This window comes from Amblyraja radiata, chromosome 16 (assembly GCF_010909765.2).
Source record: "Amblyraja radiata isolate CabotCenter1 chromosome 16, sAmbRad1.1.pri, whole genome shotgun sequence".
Lineage (NCBI taxonomy): Eukaryota > Metazoa > Chordata > Chondrichthyes > Rajiformes > Rajidae > Amblyraja > Amblyraja radiata.
In genome coordinates, this window is record NC_045971.1 from 29,488,413 (window position 1) to 29,504,227 (window position 15,815).

The 15,815-nt window shown below is 42.2% G+C and overlaps 1 protein-coding gene across 2 annotated transcripts in view; it reads right to left on the reverse strand.

Moving 5' to 3' along the window:
- Nucleotides 1-9,287: 9,287 nt before the first annotated feature.
- The window catches only part of adam11 (ADAM metallopeptidase domain 11), a 140,530-nt gene continuing 134,002 nt past the window's right edge, over nucleotides 9,288-15,815 (reverse strand). The window contains exons 25-27 of one of the 2 annotated variants that reach the window (XM_033035391.1): nucleotides 15,612-15,702; nucleotides 11,794-11,811; nucleotides 9,288-10,773 (exon numbers count right to left, since the gene is read on the reverse strand). In XM_033035391.1, coding sequence (XP_032891282.1) covers nucleotides 10,758-10,773; nucleotides 11,794-11,811; nucleotides 15,612-15,702 — 125 coding nt within the window. In that variant the 3' untranslated portion in view covers nucleotides 9,288-10,757. Of the gene's footprint in view, nucleotides 10,774-11,088; nucleotides 11,812-15,611; nucleotides 15,703-15,815 lie in introns of those variants that run through there. The other variant, XM_033035390.1, reaches the window with a different exon arrangement.

A 15,815-nucleotide genomic window follows, 5' to 3' on the forward strand; every position in this document is an offset into this window, starting at 1 on the left:
AGCCAGCGATCGTAGCTCCCGCAGCCGACGATCGAAGCCCCCAAGTCGGGGCGGTTGAAGCTCCCGCGATTGGGGCGGTCGAAGCTTCTGCGGCTTGGAGCTCCCGTAGTTGGTCTCTAACCAGGTACCGCAAGCTCCAAGATGTTAAAGTCCGCAGGCTCCCGCGGTTGGAGCTCTCAAAGTCAATCCCAGCAAGAGTCCACCAGCTCCTTGATGTTAGGCCGCAGTACGGACAGAGATACGATACGGAAAAAAATCGCATCTCCGTTGAGGTAAGAGATTTAAAAAAGTTTCCCCCAACCTCCCCCCCCCCTCACACACACACACAAAACAAAGCTAAAGAACAGTAAAACATACATTTAACACATTCTGAAAAACAAGAAAAAAGGACGAGACAGACAGTTGGCGAGGCATCCATTGCGGGCGCCACCCGGTGGTCAGGTCACCACACCACTCAGCGGTGTAATTGTAAACAGTTGAATGACAGTTCATCAGAACTGTTCATTTCTGATAATATGCCGAGCTGGAGATCTTGATGCTCTCCTGTGAATTTGCATTAAGCTTCCTTGGTTCAATGCAATAGGGTCGGTGTGGGGCATGGAGAGGGACTTCAAACGACAGGATCATCTGTTGAAAACCCAGGATCATCCTTGGCAGATTGAACGGAGTTGTCTGCACTTGACCTGCACTTGGTTTCTCAGTTGTGGAGCAGATACATCATGAGCAGCAAATACAATGAACTGAAGGACGTTTAAGTGAATCACTGCTTAACCTACAAGTAACTCTTTTAGGCTTTAGAGAGACTGTGCAGACCTGGTACCCTGGCACTATCCTACATACTAGGGAATAGATGCCATTTTTCTTTCCGCAACCAATAAACCTACAAACCTGGTTTGTGGGAGGAAACCGGATCACCCGGAGAAAACGCACGCAGTCATGGGGAAAATGTACAAATTCCATACAGACAACAACTGCAGTCAGGATCGAACCCTGGTCTCTGGCGCTGTAAGGCAGCAACTCTACCGCTCTGCCACCCTGGCGCCCCAGGTTGATGGGAGAAACATTTTCCTCTTCTCTGCAATTTAAAACATCTTTGATCTCTACATTTTTACTCCCAGTATTAATGAACAATCATCAATCTGAAATATGAACTTTGTTTTTCTCTCCACAGATGCAGCCGAATATGCTGATTATTCTCATACAAAGGATTTCCTTTGTCCACTCATTGGATTATAGCGTGATGCTTTACAAATACATCTTTCTCTATACTGCACTTTTTCCTGGTGGACAAAGTACACTACATGTAAATCCATCCTCGTGTCCAAAACCAAAGAAGATCTGAAGAAGGGTTTTGGCCCAAAACTTTGCCTATTTCCTTCGCTCCATAAATGCTGCTGCACCCGTTGAGTTTCTCCAGCATTTTTGTGTACCTTTGATTTTCCAGCATCTGCAGTTCCTTCTTAAACACCAAAGAAGAACTATTCGGCTTCTACAAATAATCCACAAACTCTACAAATAATTTTCCTGTCTGTTGCTCGTCTGGTTCCAACCTTCGATTAAATCACAGAAACTACAAGCCCTTCTATCTGAAATTCTTTACAGTCCTTTCCTTGCAAGCTTTCCTTGAAACACACTCTCGACATCTAATGCCCCTGTCCCACTTAGGAAACCTGAACGGAAACCTCTGGAGACTTTGCGCCCCACCCAAGGCTTCCGTGCGGTTCCCGGCGATTTTTGTCAGTCTCCCTACCTGCTTCCACTACCTGCAACCTCCGGCAACCACCTGCAACCTCCAGGAACCGCATGGAAACCTTGGGTGGGGCGTAAAATCTCCAGAGGTTTCCGTTCAGTTTTCCTAAATGGGACAGGGGCATTACTCTGCTAAGCTCTTCAATTACTTCTTCTAAACTTCTTTCCCTTGTTTTTCTGTGAACTGCCTTACCTTGCGTTCTATGTCAAATACATCACACCAATGAAAATTGTTGTGTGTAAATTACTTTAAATAGTTTAAGTTCATTTCTAAGTAAAAGCTGATTTGTACAGTAAATCAATCTGAACTATTATCAACGCAAATTTTTTGAATAACTACTCCGTCCAAATGTCAAAAGATTTCCGTCTAAAACCTCCCAGGAATAGTTGTGAGCATATCGAAATTACCATAATGAAATGAGAACAGAAATATCATTGTCGGAATTTTACTGTATTTTATTAAACAAGTAAGGCGTTAAAAAAAGTAGTTTGTGTATAACAGTGAGCTCAAGACAAGCAAGACATAAAGTTCTGCATTAACTTTTTTTTCTAATGATGTTAAGCATGATTTCTTTGCCAAATACAAAGGCATTGTGAAAATAAACAAAAGACAGACATCTGCTGAAACTGTTGTGTGTGAATTATGTTGCATCCTATTTTAGTAATGAAGGTCAAATCTATCTCAACGCTCATTAAAAAAATTATTTCACATTTCCTTTTAAATACAGTAACTTGACTGTGATCAAATACCTACAATGTGATAACAGAATACATAGTAAATTACAAGCTGTACAGGCTTGTACAGATTAGATGGGTGGAAGGTTTCTGTATGGATGCTAAGCCTGATGCAAGGATTTGATGAGGGGCCACTTATAGGTTTTAAACCATTTGAAATCGCACATGAACCCCAGGAGTTACTGCGTGAATTGTCCCAACTTAAAATGAAACTTTAGGTTTTTCTCCCATAATGAAAATCTGAAGGAAATTATCCGGTTGAAATGGATATGGAGATGCCACAGTTCAAGATAGGGCATTGTTAATGGTCATTGTGGCCCTGATGGATTAGCCGAGATTGTTTTAGCAGCATACCCCCAGGTAAACTCCACGGGAGTGTTTCTACATTTTCTTCTCTAAGAGCAAGTCACAAAATTAAACACAATGCAAACTTGGAAGGAAGCATTGAGTAACTTCCTTAGACATGGAGAATATTTTCCCAACGAAATGACCTATTGACACCAGAATTGTGACCAACATGCGCTACCTGAACAGATTAGATGTGGATGGGACTAGAGGCATTTCTTCCATTGGTATCCCCAGAGTATCTATCTCACAGAGGCAGCACCTTGTTGGGTCCAGTGTATTGCAGGTGGATGTTTTGCAGGTTTCCAAGGCAATGAGTGAGGTGTTCAAGTGTGTTTGGAAAATGTGACGGGAACGTGAAATGTGAAATCTTGAAGTTGAACTTGAAATCAGGTGTAATATGACCGCTATTATCTACAGTAGTAATGAGTGCAGTTTGTACATATATGGACTTCATCTAGTTAAAGAAATCGAAAAGGCCACAGCAAACACCAAATGCTATGTTAAAATCATTGTATAAATCTGCACAGCTTAATTACAGCACCATGTGTCTTATAACGTGGACGTTTACAGTAAACCCTTTGTATCTGCGCCCATTCTTATCATTAACATTCTGCTGTCACAAATACATTCATTTTTATTAAGGATTTTGAATCTTCATTTCTTTTTCCAGCATTCACTGAAGATGCCTTGGCTCATTTTATGCTGCTGACGTGCATCAAGAGAGCAACTCATTTTTATTTCCCATGTTTAAGCTTCTGAGCTTCCAAGTGGGGGCACCTCGTGTTTTACGTGGGGTTTGCTCGCTTGAAAAGTAGCGCCTGATTCAGAAACACGTAAATTAAACATATATACGCAACCAAAGTGGGTCAGCAGCATCTCTGGAGAAAAGGAATAGATGACGTTTCGGGTTGGTACCCTTCTTCAGTCCGACCCAAAACATCACCTATTCCGTTTCTCCCGAGATACTGCCTGATCCGCTGAGTTGCTCCTCACACTTCTCCAACCAGCATCTCCTTCCTATACATATATGCAACCACATTGTCAGCAGTAAATTTGAGCGGGTTATTCCAAAAATATGAGTGTTAATCAAACTTTTATCGAGCTATTGAAGTAACAAGCGCGTTATTTTAAAAATGCATAAAACAAACGCACATAAAACATGAGGTGCCTCTATGGTCTTGCAGTGGGCAGTCAGATGCCCATCCTCGGTACTCCCTAGGTTATTAGACTGCGTGAGATGGAAATCAGTGCATCCTTCTGCTGGGGCAAGAACCTTTCAATAAAGATTCTGATACTGTCCATTCACCAGGAATCGGAGCAAACAAAACACTTACTGGTGCTTTCCGCAACTCCTGAAAAATGCTCTAGGGAATTACTTGAATTGTATTAAGTTGCGTGAAATGTAACATTTGTTTTAATTTTTGAGGATAAATTTTGATTAACCAGCTGAGGAAGTAAAAGTTTGCAGTAATTTTTAAGCCTTAGACAACATTGTACAAGACATGAACAAGATCCCTTTGAAGATTAAAAGTGCTGTAATGTTAAGTTTAACATAAATAATCAGCTAAAAATTTGATGAAAGATCATATCGTTAAATACCAAAAGGTTAGTTTTTAAGAAGGAACTGCAGATGCTGGAAAATCGAAGGTAGACAAAAATGCTGGAGAAACTCAGTGGGTGAGGCAGCATCTATGGAGCGAAGGAAATAGGCAACATTTCAGGTCGAGACCATTCTTCAGACGGTCTCGACCCGTAACGTTGCCTATTTCCTTCGCTCCATAGATGCTGCATCACCCGCTGTGCTTCTCCAGCATTTTTGTCTACCAAAAGGTTAGTTTTTATACCTGACCAGTTATTCTTAAAAAAAACAAGTGAATGAAATCAAGATCTATTTTATACTTCCTTACATCCAAAACTGGCCATGTTTGGTATTCTTACTAATGTATAAGAAGATCCTCTTATATAGGGATCAATGTATAATTTTCCTTTTTGTATTTAGTTCTGTAGTAATACAACTTTAGATGTAAAGATATTTAATTCTTTTTTTAAGGTTATGTACAGATTATCAATATTTTGAATCTAGCCTTCCATTGATGACAGGATTTGAAATTAATTTTTTGAAGGTCTTATTTTGGGATCTCTCTGAAGATATTTACGTGGAGTGACAAATAAAATGGAAGTAGTGCATTAAATTATGATGTTCTTAACAGCCAGCGTGGAGATGACCAGGTAACTCCCCTATTAGATGCATCTCTCACAGAGATTGATTTGTAAAAATGATTCTCAACTAGACCAAGTGCAGACCCGTTGGGTCTGTTCCCCCAACGTGCGGTTGTGGGAGGGGGGGGGGCGGCATGCAGCGTCACACCTACTAACTATCCCCCCCCCCCCCTCCGCGCACACACTAATTATCCCCCTTGATATTATATGAATATTATTAATTTGCTCATTTTACCCCATAACTACCCTATCTACTGACGCATAGCCCCCAACTTGCAGTCACATCTAGAGGGGGGGGGGGGGGGGGGGGCGGGGGTAGAGAGTGAAGGCAGAGAGAGAAGGGGCAGAGACAGAGAGAGAGGCAGAAACAGAGAGAGAGGGGCAAGAGGGAGAGGGGGGTGGAGGGGAGGAGAAGAGGGAGGGTGGGTGAGGGGGGAAAGGTAGGGGAAGGGGGAGAGAGGGAGGGGAGGAGAGAGGGAGGGGAGGGGAGGAGAGAGGGGGTGAGAGTGAGGGGGAGAGAGAGGGGGTGCTGAGAGGGGGGTGAAGGGAGCAGGGAGGGGGAGGGAGGGTGGAGGCAAAGAGGGTAGGGGGTGTGGAGGGGAGGGGGGTTTATGGGAGGGAGGGTGGGGGAGGGGATGGAGGGGAGGAGGAGAGAGAGAGAGAGGGGGTGCTGAATGAGGGGGAGAGAGAGGGGGTGCTGAGAGGGGGGTGAGGTGAGGGGAAAGGTGGGGAGCAGGGGGGAGGGTGGAGGGAAGGGGGTTGTGGAGGGGAGGGGGGGTTTAGGGGAGGGAGGGTGGGGAGGGGAGAAAAAGAGGGGAGAGAGAGAGGGGGGAGAGGAGGGGGAGGAAGAGGGGGGAGGGGAGGGTGAGAGGGGGGGAGTAGAGGGGGGGAGGGGGGATGGAGAGAGAGGGAGGGAGAGAGAGGGGGGGAGAGAGGTGTGGGGAGAGAGAGGAGGGGAGAGAGAGAGTGCCTTTTTACTTCAACCCAAACCCCCCCCAAACAACCATTTGCAGGCAGTGCCTTTTTACTTCAAACCAACCATATTTTCATTTTCAAACCACATTAAGGGCACTCACAGTTGAGTAGACATGTGTTCAGTGTTATTCATGATGTGACCTCCATCTTGCAGAGACTGAGTGAGGTACACCACTTCCTGGTTTTATAGTCCCACCCCCTCCCTCCAGCAGGGGCAGCAGAGAGAATGGTGAATTTTTAAAAAACATTAATATGTCTCTGATTTTTCATCGATGGGAAAAATCCTCTGGTCCAGGAAAGCAGACGTGGGCTCTGAGCGAGGTGGCCAAAAATGACGGCTGTAGGTGGCGGCGTTCTCTCGGAAATCGCAGCACAGTGGGCCAAAAGCGGTCAAGATCAGACTTTTAGTAATATAGATGGGAGAAGTGACTGGGATTTCTGGTGTAATTTTGGTTTAATCTGCTGTTCCAAAGCATTTACTGAGTAAATAGGCATGGTTTGCTGTGAGCCCAATCATATATTCCACCCATCTCACACTCAATGAGAGCAGCAATTAATCCCACGTTTCCTGTTATTTTACAATAGTACAAACTCTATTATCTTTGGTTCATTTGATCGGAGAGAAAGATATGATGGACAAGTATTGACGTGTCAATCTTTCGCAAGTTATTCATTTTTTGAATTTCAATATCTTTGTTATTATGTCCCTTTATTCTTTTCATTAGGCTATTATATACGCTTCATGTTTCTGATCGCAAAAAGGCGGCACAGTGGTGCAGATGGTATAACCACAGCGCCAGAGACCCAGGTTCAATCCGGACCTCGAGTGCTGTCTGTGTGGAGTTTGCATGTACTTTCTGTCACCGTGTAGGTTTCAAACTAGGGGCAATTCACAGAGGCCAATTAACTTTCAATTCCACACGGATGTGGGATGTGGGAGGAAACTGGAGCAGCCGGAGGAAACCCACGCGGTCACAGGGAGAATGTGTAAACTCCACACAGGCAGCAATTCAGGACGGGATCGAACCCGGGTCTCTGGCGCTGTGAAACAGCAGCACTACCAGCTGTGCCACTGTGCTGCCCTTAATTAAAGGGTGACATATTTTCTAAACCATGTTCAGTGCCGACAGTGTTGCTTTAATCCTTTCCCAATTGCATTTTTATATTTCTCGTATTTTCTTAATATATGGAAGGAGGCTATTCGGCCCATCAAGGACAGTCCCATTAATTCTATTCTCTTACTTATTTCCCTGTAATGTATTCTCTCTCATACTCCGCCTGGGTAATAAACACTCAGCAATATGCCCTACCACAGTTGGCATTGTTTTTGGATGGTGATGATTTTATGTTAGGCCCCGCTGCAATTTTTTGACCTGAGTCATGAGTGCAGATTTTTAACCTGCTCACTGCTGGGCAATCTCTCTCCCCCTCCCACTCTCTCCCTCCCTCCCACTCTCTCTCCCCCTCCCTCCCACTCTCTCTCCCCCTCCCTCCCACTCTCTCTCCCCCTCCCTCCCACTCTCTCTTCCCCTTCCTCCCACTCTCTCTTCCCCTCCCTCCCACTCTCTCTTCCCCTCCCTCCCACTCTCTCTTCCCCTCCCCCTCCCTCCTGGTTTCTCCCCCTTCCTTACACACTCTCTCTTCTACCCCACTCTTCCCCCATCCACTCTCTCTACCCCCCCACTCTCTCCACCCCCGCCCCCATATGTACTGACTCTTGATATTCCTGAGCTCTGGTCTGGGTGGAGAGACAGCTGTGGTAACTGAAGGTAGGAATACATGTTGGGACTGGTATGAACAATGTTGGGCGGAGGTATCATGGAGACATTCCTTCCAGCCAGTGGAACCTGACCCAAGTCAGATGGGGCTGAGTGTTGGGACTGCTCTCCCTCAGCCCAGGTACTTGGAAAAGAAGTAGTGTCTTCTGCAGGCCTTCAATGCGACCTGATCCTCATTGAACAGGGAAGGCTGAGGAAGGACAGAGGTTGGTTTCTGACCACAAGCACTAAGCAACAGTGCCAGTAAGAGGTATAAAATGCTTTTAAATAGAAATGATATGCTAATGCAGTTTAAATAGCTTTCTCCTCTTGAAGCAAAGATGCCCATCAACTAGGATATTATTGCTCTTAAAATTTGAATATTACTTCATCTTTGTCCACCCCGTCTACAACTTACTGCAATTTTTTAAAGTTCATCCTGCGGTTTCAGTTGGGGGTTATTCATGCCACGATGGTTGTGGAATTTACAATTTCCAGCTGTTCCACAACATAATTAATGTTAATGCTTCCTTCATGCTGATATGGATAGTTATGGTGATGCTATACTGTAAGCATAGGAAGAACACTTTGGCAAAAAGTTAATTATTTCAAGAATGACTGATATTTCTTCTTCAACTGGACAATTTTTTTTTACACAAGGTTTGCTGTTGGTGATGATTGAGGCTTTGTATGATTTGGAACCAAAGTAAAATATATTTTCGCTCAGGAACATTTTGTTGTCCTTCATCAGTTCATAACAATGAGAATTGATAGTAGCAGATTCTATGATTTATAATCATGAATCATTACATCCCCTATATGGATGGGACAGGTTTGAAGGGATATGGACCAAACGCGGGCAGGTGCGACTAGTGTAGCTGGGACACAGGAAATGCTACACTTGTCATGCAACCGCAGGAAATGCTACACTTGTCGCTTTACCTCCCCCCTTGACTCCATTCAAGGACCCAAGCAGTCTTTCCAGGTGTGGCAGAGGTTCACCTGCACCTCCTCCAACCTCATCTATTGCATCCGCTGCTCTAGATGTCAGTTGCTCTACATCGGTGAGACCAAGCGTAGGCTTGGCGATCGCTTCGCCGAACACCTCCGCTCGGTTTGCAATAACCAACCCGATCTCCCGGTGGTTCAGCACTTCAACTCCCCCTCCCATTCCGAATCCGACCTTTCTGTCCTGGGCCTCCTCCATGGCCAGAGTGAGGACCACCGTAAATTGGAGGTGCAGCACCTCATATTTCGCTTGGGCAGTTTGCACCCCAGCGGTATGAACATTTCAGGTAGTCCTTACTTTCTCCTCCCCTTCTCAGCTCTCCCTCAGCCCTCTGGCTCTACCTCTTCCTTTCTTCCTCCCACCCCCCCCACCCTCACACCAGTCTGAAGAAGGGTTTTGACCCGAAACGTTACCTATTTCTTTCGTTCCATAGATGCTGCCTCACCCGCTGAGTTTCTCCAGCATTTTCGTCTAGCTGTAGCTGGGACATGTTAGCTGGTGTGGGCAAGTTAGGTCGAAGGTCCTGTTTCCACACTGTTTCACTCTATGACTCAATGATCATCTACTTTTGGAAACAAGCTTGGCAAATAATATCCTATGCCCTTTGGTATATTCTCATGTTCTTTAAATTCCATACTTTAAGCCCAAAGTTTTAAATTTTACTTCCCGAAAACCAATCGGAACAACATAATGTCAATGCTGTTTCAATCATGTGAAGGATAGCAGTTACAAATGTAGAACGTCCTTAGCTTACACTAAATGGATCTAGAAAAATATTTAATTCCTGCATTGAATGCATTCTGCATGGTTCTTTTCATGATTTTTCTGAACAGATTCCTTTGGCCAACCAAACATTTTGGAAACAGAGTGGATGGGGATTGTCCTGGTTTCAAACTACAGTAAAGGCCATTCAAACATGACACTCCTCAGATATTGAATGTATAAGACCAAGTGGGACCTGTTGGGTCCCTGTCAGGCCTGGTAATATATTGGAACGCGATATAACATCTGAAACCTTTCGGCTCACAGTAAGGTAACTCTGGAACCCTAACACCAACTGACGCGGGCTTCAAACTTGCTGTTAACTTTATTAACATGTGAAAGTTAAAAAACTACTTGCATTTTACTTTTTAATTCTCTTTTAGGTTTTGCTTAACTGAGAATTGAGAAAACAGAATTTAGTACAGTCCACACCATACTCCTTTCCTCATGTGTTTTAAATCGGTGCCTAAATATGCTTAGATAAGTCATCTTGGCTGGTATCTTGCTAAGTCCATTTAAGTTATTTTCCCAGTAGATATCTCATACGTAGTTATGGATTTATTCACTACTCATGCTAATAAAGCCGCTTTGAATTCTTCAAACTAACAACATTGGGAGAAGGACAAACCAGGAAGTAGGGAATGTAAGCATAATAGAGAATTAAGGTTTGGATATCTGTGGGTTAAATATTCACAGTTTAGACATTTGCACTGTGACAACATATCGTTGTTCGTGACTATACCATCTTAGTGTTCAGAGTGATCTGCACTCAGCCTTATTTTAAACATAATTGTATTCATGTCACCAACTATGGCCACAAGAATACTGCTACAAGATCCAGAATGGTTATTAAACACAAAACTGGCTTATTTTGCCATTGGATTGTACATTTTCAAAATGGCAATCAATCTCGCCCCACACTTGACCTTTTGCCATTTGAATCCCAAGTTGTAAACAGGATAAAAATGTAACCGTTCATTAAAAAGTTGACGCTAGATTTCACTATGTTTCAGAAGTTTCTCTTCAGCTTTTCTTTGAAATTACAGTTCAACTTCCTTCAGTTTCTGGAATGTTGGATTCTCCCAGTATTACCTGGCTATGTTCAACAGCAACATCAGAAAGTTAAAGTTCATCACATTGAGCATTGGTGGACAATGGTTTTACTGGAGCAGAGAGTGTATATTCTACAGACGGAAGATAGTTTATGCTCCTCCAGATCTGCAAGAAAGAAGTCAAATATTGCACAGATAGATAACTCATAGCACAGCTAGAGAAACAGGGCGAAGGCATAGCAACTTGGAAGCAAAATAAATAACTTAATGTTGCAGTGAGAGTTGGTGTAACAATGGAATGAAATGATACGAAACGATGCACAATGGCAGTGGGAGAATTCAGATCTGAGACTATGGCTCAAATATGTAGTTCCACTTCAAAAGAGCAATGAAACGAGTTGCAAATAAAATACCAAGCAAAATCAAGGATTAGTGGTTAGTATTTAAGACTATAAATACTGGAAAGAACACAATTGTTTGAATCGTCCCTGGCTCACAACAAAAGGGTTCTTCACGGGCACATAATAGTTGATTGTTGCAGAGAGCTGCCCATTAAAAATACATGATATGTCCCGTGGCAAGGCAAAGCAATTTTTTCTTTGTAAAACTGTAATCCTTTCACTGGAGTGATTTTTGTTTTGAGTGGTTTTTAAACGCTACATTATATTCAAAGAAAAGTTCAAAGAACTCTCCTTCACACAATTGCAAATAAAAATATCCCCAAGAAGGCTCTATACCCAATGCCCCAGCCCTGCTAAACCCATGGCACTCCATTTAAGATGTTTTAAGCATATCTTTTGTCCCGCACCTTTTCAATAGATCCTTCAGTTCACTTATTCCCTTTTCAATATCAGAGAACTCCTTTGAGTATCATTACGTTTTAACCCCAAAACAATGAAAACAATTTCTCAGTAGATACAAATTGTTAAATGTAGATATTGTTCATTGATTAATTAAATGAACCAATCACAAAAAAAAAATACAAAATGTGGAAGTAACTCAGCAGGTCAGGCAGCATCTCTGGAGAACATGGGTAGGTGACGTTTTTGATTGGGACTCTTCTTCAGACCAATTACAATGTATTTTTGAGCAGTAAATGAAATGGCAATAATAAGCTTGCGGATGCAAAGCAGTAGCAAGAAGATTAAGCAGTGATTAAATTGCTCCTTGTTGTGCAGCATCATACCTTCCTCTCCGGATGTTCCTTTCCGAGGTGAAAATAATAAAATAAAATGTGTTTAGTTTCCTTGTCATTAAAAAGAAAGATCACAGAACATGCAATAATCAAACAAGACCCGATTAACATCACACAACCAAATGTGAACGCACTTAAATTAGTGTCACCCATCAGTTGCAAATTCTTGAAGATGAAAATGTAATCATGTAAATATTTGGTCATAATTAGTCCATTTGGCCCATCAAATCTACTCCGCCATTCAATCATGGCTGATCTATCTCTCCCTCTTAACCCCATTTTCCTGCCTTCTCCCCATAACCCCTGACACCCGTACTAATCAAGAATCTGTCTATCACTGCTTTAAAAATATCCATTGACTTGGCCTCCACAACCATCTGTGGGAATGAATTCCACAAATTGTATTTTTTGCTCTTTTCAGGAACCTTGGCACATTGTTTAAAAAGTGCCTTTACTCAGAGCAAAATAACTAAGCAATTACAGTACCCATAACTTCATGACTATTTCCTTCCGGTCCCAATCACTATGTTTGGAAAATGCTTTGTTACGGGAAGATTTTGTTCCATTTTCAGCTCTCAAGAAAAATAATCATCATTGTTCTTATTTAAAATAAAATCCTTTGAGGTTAGAAAGCAGAACCTTTGCTCTTTTAGATACTGAGTGAATCTAGACAGTATGTAATGATTTGAATTTTAAAATTGTGGCACAATAAATTTAGAAATTATCTTTAACTCCTTTTCAAAGGACATGAATCAGGCAACTGAACCATCCAACAACTAGAGAGCAATCGTGAGCTACTATCTACCTCTTTGGAGACCCTCGGACTATCTCTAATCAGAACCTACTGGACTTTATCTTGCACTAAACGTTATTCACATTATTCCCTTTTCATGTATCTGTGCACTGTGGGTTGCTCGATTGTAATCATGTGTAGTCTTTCCGTGGACTGGTTAGCACGCAACAAAAGCTTTTCACTGTAAATATGACACCTTGGTACAGGTGACAATAAACTAAACTAATCTACGCTATACTAAGTAAAATTAAAATAACATGTGAATCGGGGTAAGGACTAAAATCCAATTTACTTGTTTAGATTATAATATATAATAGCGAGAATTATTTATAATCTGGGATTAGGATGAGATAGTCGTTTTCATTTGGCTTGTATGAAAAATCAGGCCCAACAGGACAAGTTCATGCAGTGTAATGACAGCACATCATGCACTCTTTATATTTCACTGATCCAAGATAAATCCAACATCAAGTATTCACTGTTTTATACTGAAATTTTTACGTAGCTTCTGCAAAGTTGTTTTTTTAGAGTCTAAAACTATTAACTTGTCATTTGAAAGCTGCTTCCCAATAAAAAATCATTGCAGAAACAAACCACAGCTAGAAGCCAATATCAGGATAATTAGAAAGGATTTGTGAATGACCACAAGTCACAATGAAGAGAAACACACCAAAGGTTTCACCTCCCTTGAGTCTGGCTTCATGTGGGGCAAACAGTGCTTTGAAAGTGTTTAGTTTAGTTTAGAGATACAGTGCAGTAACAGGCCCTTCGGCCCACTGAGTCCGCACCGACCAGCGATCCCCATACACTTGCACTATCCTGCATACTAGGAAGAAATTTACATTTATACCAAGCCGATTAACCTACAAATCTCTACGTCTGTGGGAGTGTGGGAGGAAACCGAAGATCTCGGAGAAATCCCACCCGGTCACAGGGAGCACATACAAACACAATTTCAAATCAGCATACTGAAATAAGCAGATCAAGAAATGCTCAACACTTCAAAATTCTAATATCTAAGTGTCAAACAACTCACAGATCAATTAGAATGAGGTAGAAAGGATGAAGCTTTCTAAATACACGAGACAAACTTGTAAAGGGAATGTTTGTAAATTTATTCTTCATTTTGCCATGCCTAGTGCACGGTAGTAGTTTAAATAATTTATTTCATCAAGGGCCGGCATAGTGGTGCAACTGTTGCTGCCTTACAGCTGGTTCGATCCTGACTACGGGTGCTGTCTGTATGGAGTTTGAGCCTTCTCCCTGTGACCGCATGGGCTTTCTCCGGGTGCTCCGGTTTCTTCCCACACTCTAAAAATGTACAGGTTTGTACGTTAATTGGCTTCGGTAAAATTGTAAATTGTCCCTAATGTATAGTATAGCGCTAGTGCATGGGGTGATCGCTGGTCGGCGTGGGCTCGGTGGACTGAAGGGCCTTTGGAGAAACCTACTTTGTACTATGGGTTTACCAGTTGTTTATCTCTTTCAATCATTATACATTGAAATGTAAAATTTGATTAATCTTTCAAAAATATATAAAGAATAATAAATGACATTTGATAAGATATGTTTTATTTCATTGAGGAAGATAATTCTTTACAAATCAGACCTGATAAAGCCTTTCCACCATCTATGTGCACAAGGCAGGAGTGTGATTGTCCTCTTCACAAATCATAGGAGTAGAATTAGGCCATTCGGCCCATCGAGTCTACTTTGCCATTCAATCATGGCTGATCTCTGCCTCCTAATCCCATTTTCCTGTCTTCCCCCCCATAATCCTTGACATCTGTTCTAATCAAGAACTTGTCTATCTCTGCTCTAAAAATATCCTCTGTGGCAATGAGTTCCACAGATTAACTACCCTCTGACTAAAGAAGACTAAAGAAACGATCACTTGGCTGGGTGACTGTAGCTCCAACGACACGCAAGAAGCCCAACATCAAGCAGGTGATGTTAATTCCAACCCTATTCACTGTCTGAACTATCCATTGACACAACATGGTTGCAGCGTATACTATCTATAAAAGGGACTGCAGTAACTCACGAATCCTCCTGTGGGAGCACTTCCCCAATCTGAAATTCATACCACCTACATGAGACTGGTGACAGCAGATGGACAGAAACACTTTCCTGTTAAAGTCAGGTAGAAATCGGATACATTTCAATAAATGTGAAAGCAACAGTTCCATTCCATGCAAGTATAGTTGCACTAATAATTTTTCAAAGGATGCTAAAAATTCTGCTGTAGACACAAAAGAATTGTAAACAGATGTCGTCTTTTTTTGTCTGTCCAGATCCGTCTGTTCAAGCCAAGATTCATCCTTGCCTCAAAAAGCCAAATTGAAGCAATAGTAAGAGGAAATGTCCTGACAGCCATAGATGCCACACTGTCAGGCATCTGGGAATCGTGACACTGAGTGTGACGGGCAGCATCTAATTTTACTGTACACCAAAGCAAAGCCAATCCCTAGCTGTCCTTCGTTTTTGGCAATCCAATTTATTCATTTCTCATTGATCTTTGGCAAGTTTCCTTTAACATAATTTGAACCTTTTGTTTTGGCAGTAAAATGGCCAAATCTTTGCAATTGTCTGAATGAAATAATTAAAACATTACATTTTCTCTTGGTGTCACTTTATTGCACAGTGGGCGTAGGACATTTTTAACTACACCCTTCCTGAATAAAGCTTCAGGAATAAGAAATCCCTGTAATGGCAGGAATCAATTAATACCAATTAAAGTCGAAAGCAATCCTCTTCAGGGAATGGTAGATCTCATCCTGGTTGTGAGCTGAAGGGAAATTTGGCTTTAGATTGCTTGTAAATGTAATTATTACATGCACGTGACCCCGTGGATCCTAAGCTGAGAATGTAATTGAAATCCTGCTTTCATTTCTTGCCCAATCTTTGCAAAATCATTGTATCTACTGCAGAATCTAAGCACAAGAAGCATTTGGGTGTTAACTTCTGAATGGAATAAAGTAGGAAGCAGTCAGGAAGAGGCATGCTTGTCGCTTACTTAAATCCCCATCCTGTACCCCCTAGGACAATGGCAGCCACTAGGATGCCGCCTGCGATGGACCCTATAATGATATTGGTACCACTAGGACCTGTGACAAAGGGGAGGGGAATGAAACCATTGGAATACACATGTCAGAATCAAAGCACTAACTTTTCAGAGACATCTCTATTACATCTTCACGTATCGCTTAATGTGGGCCCG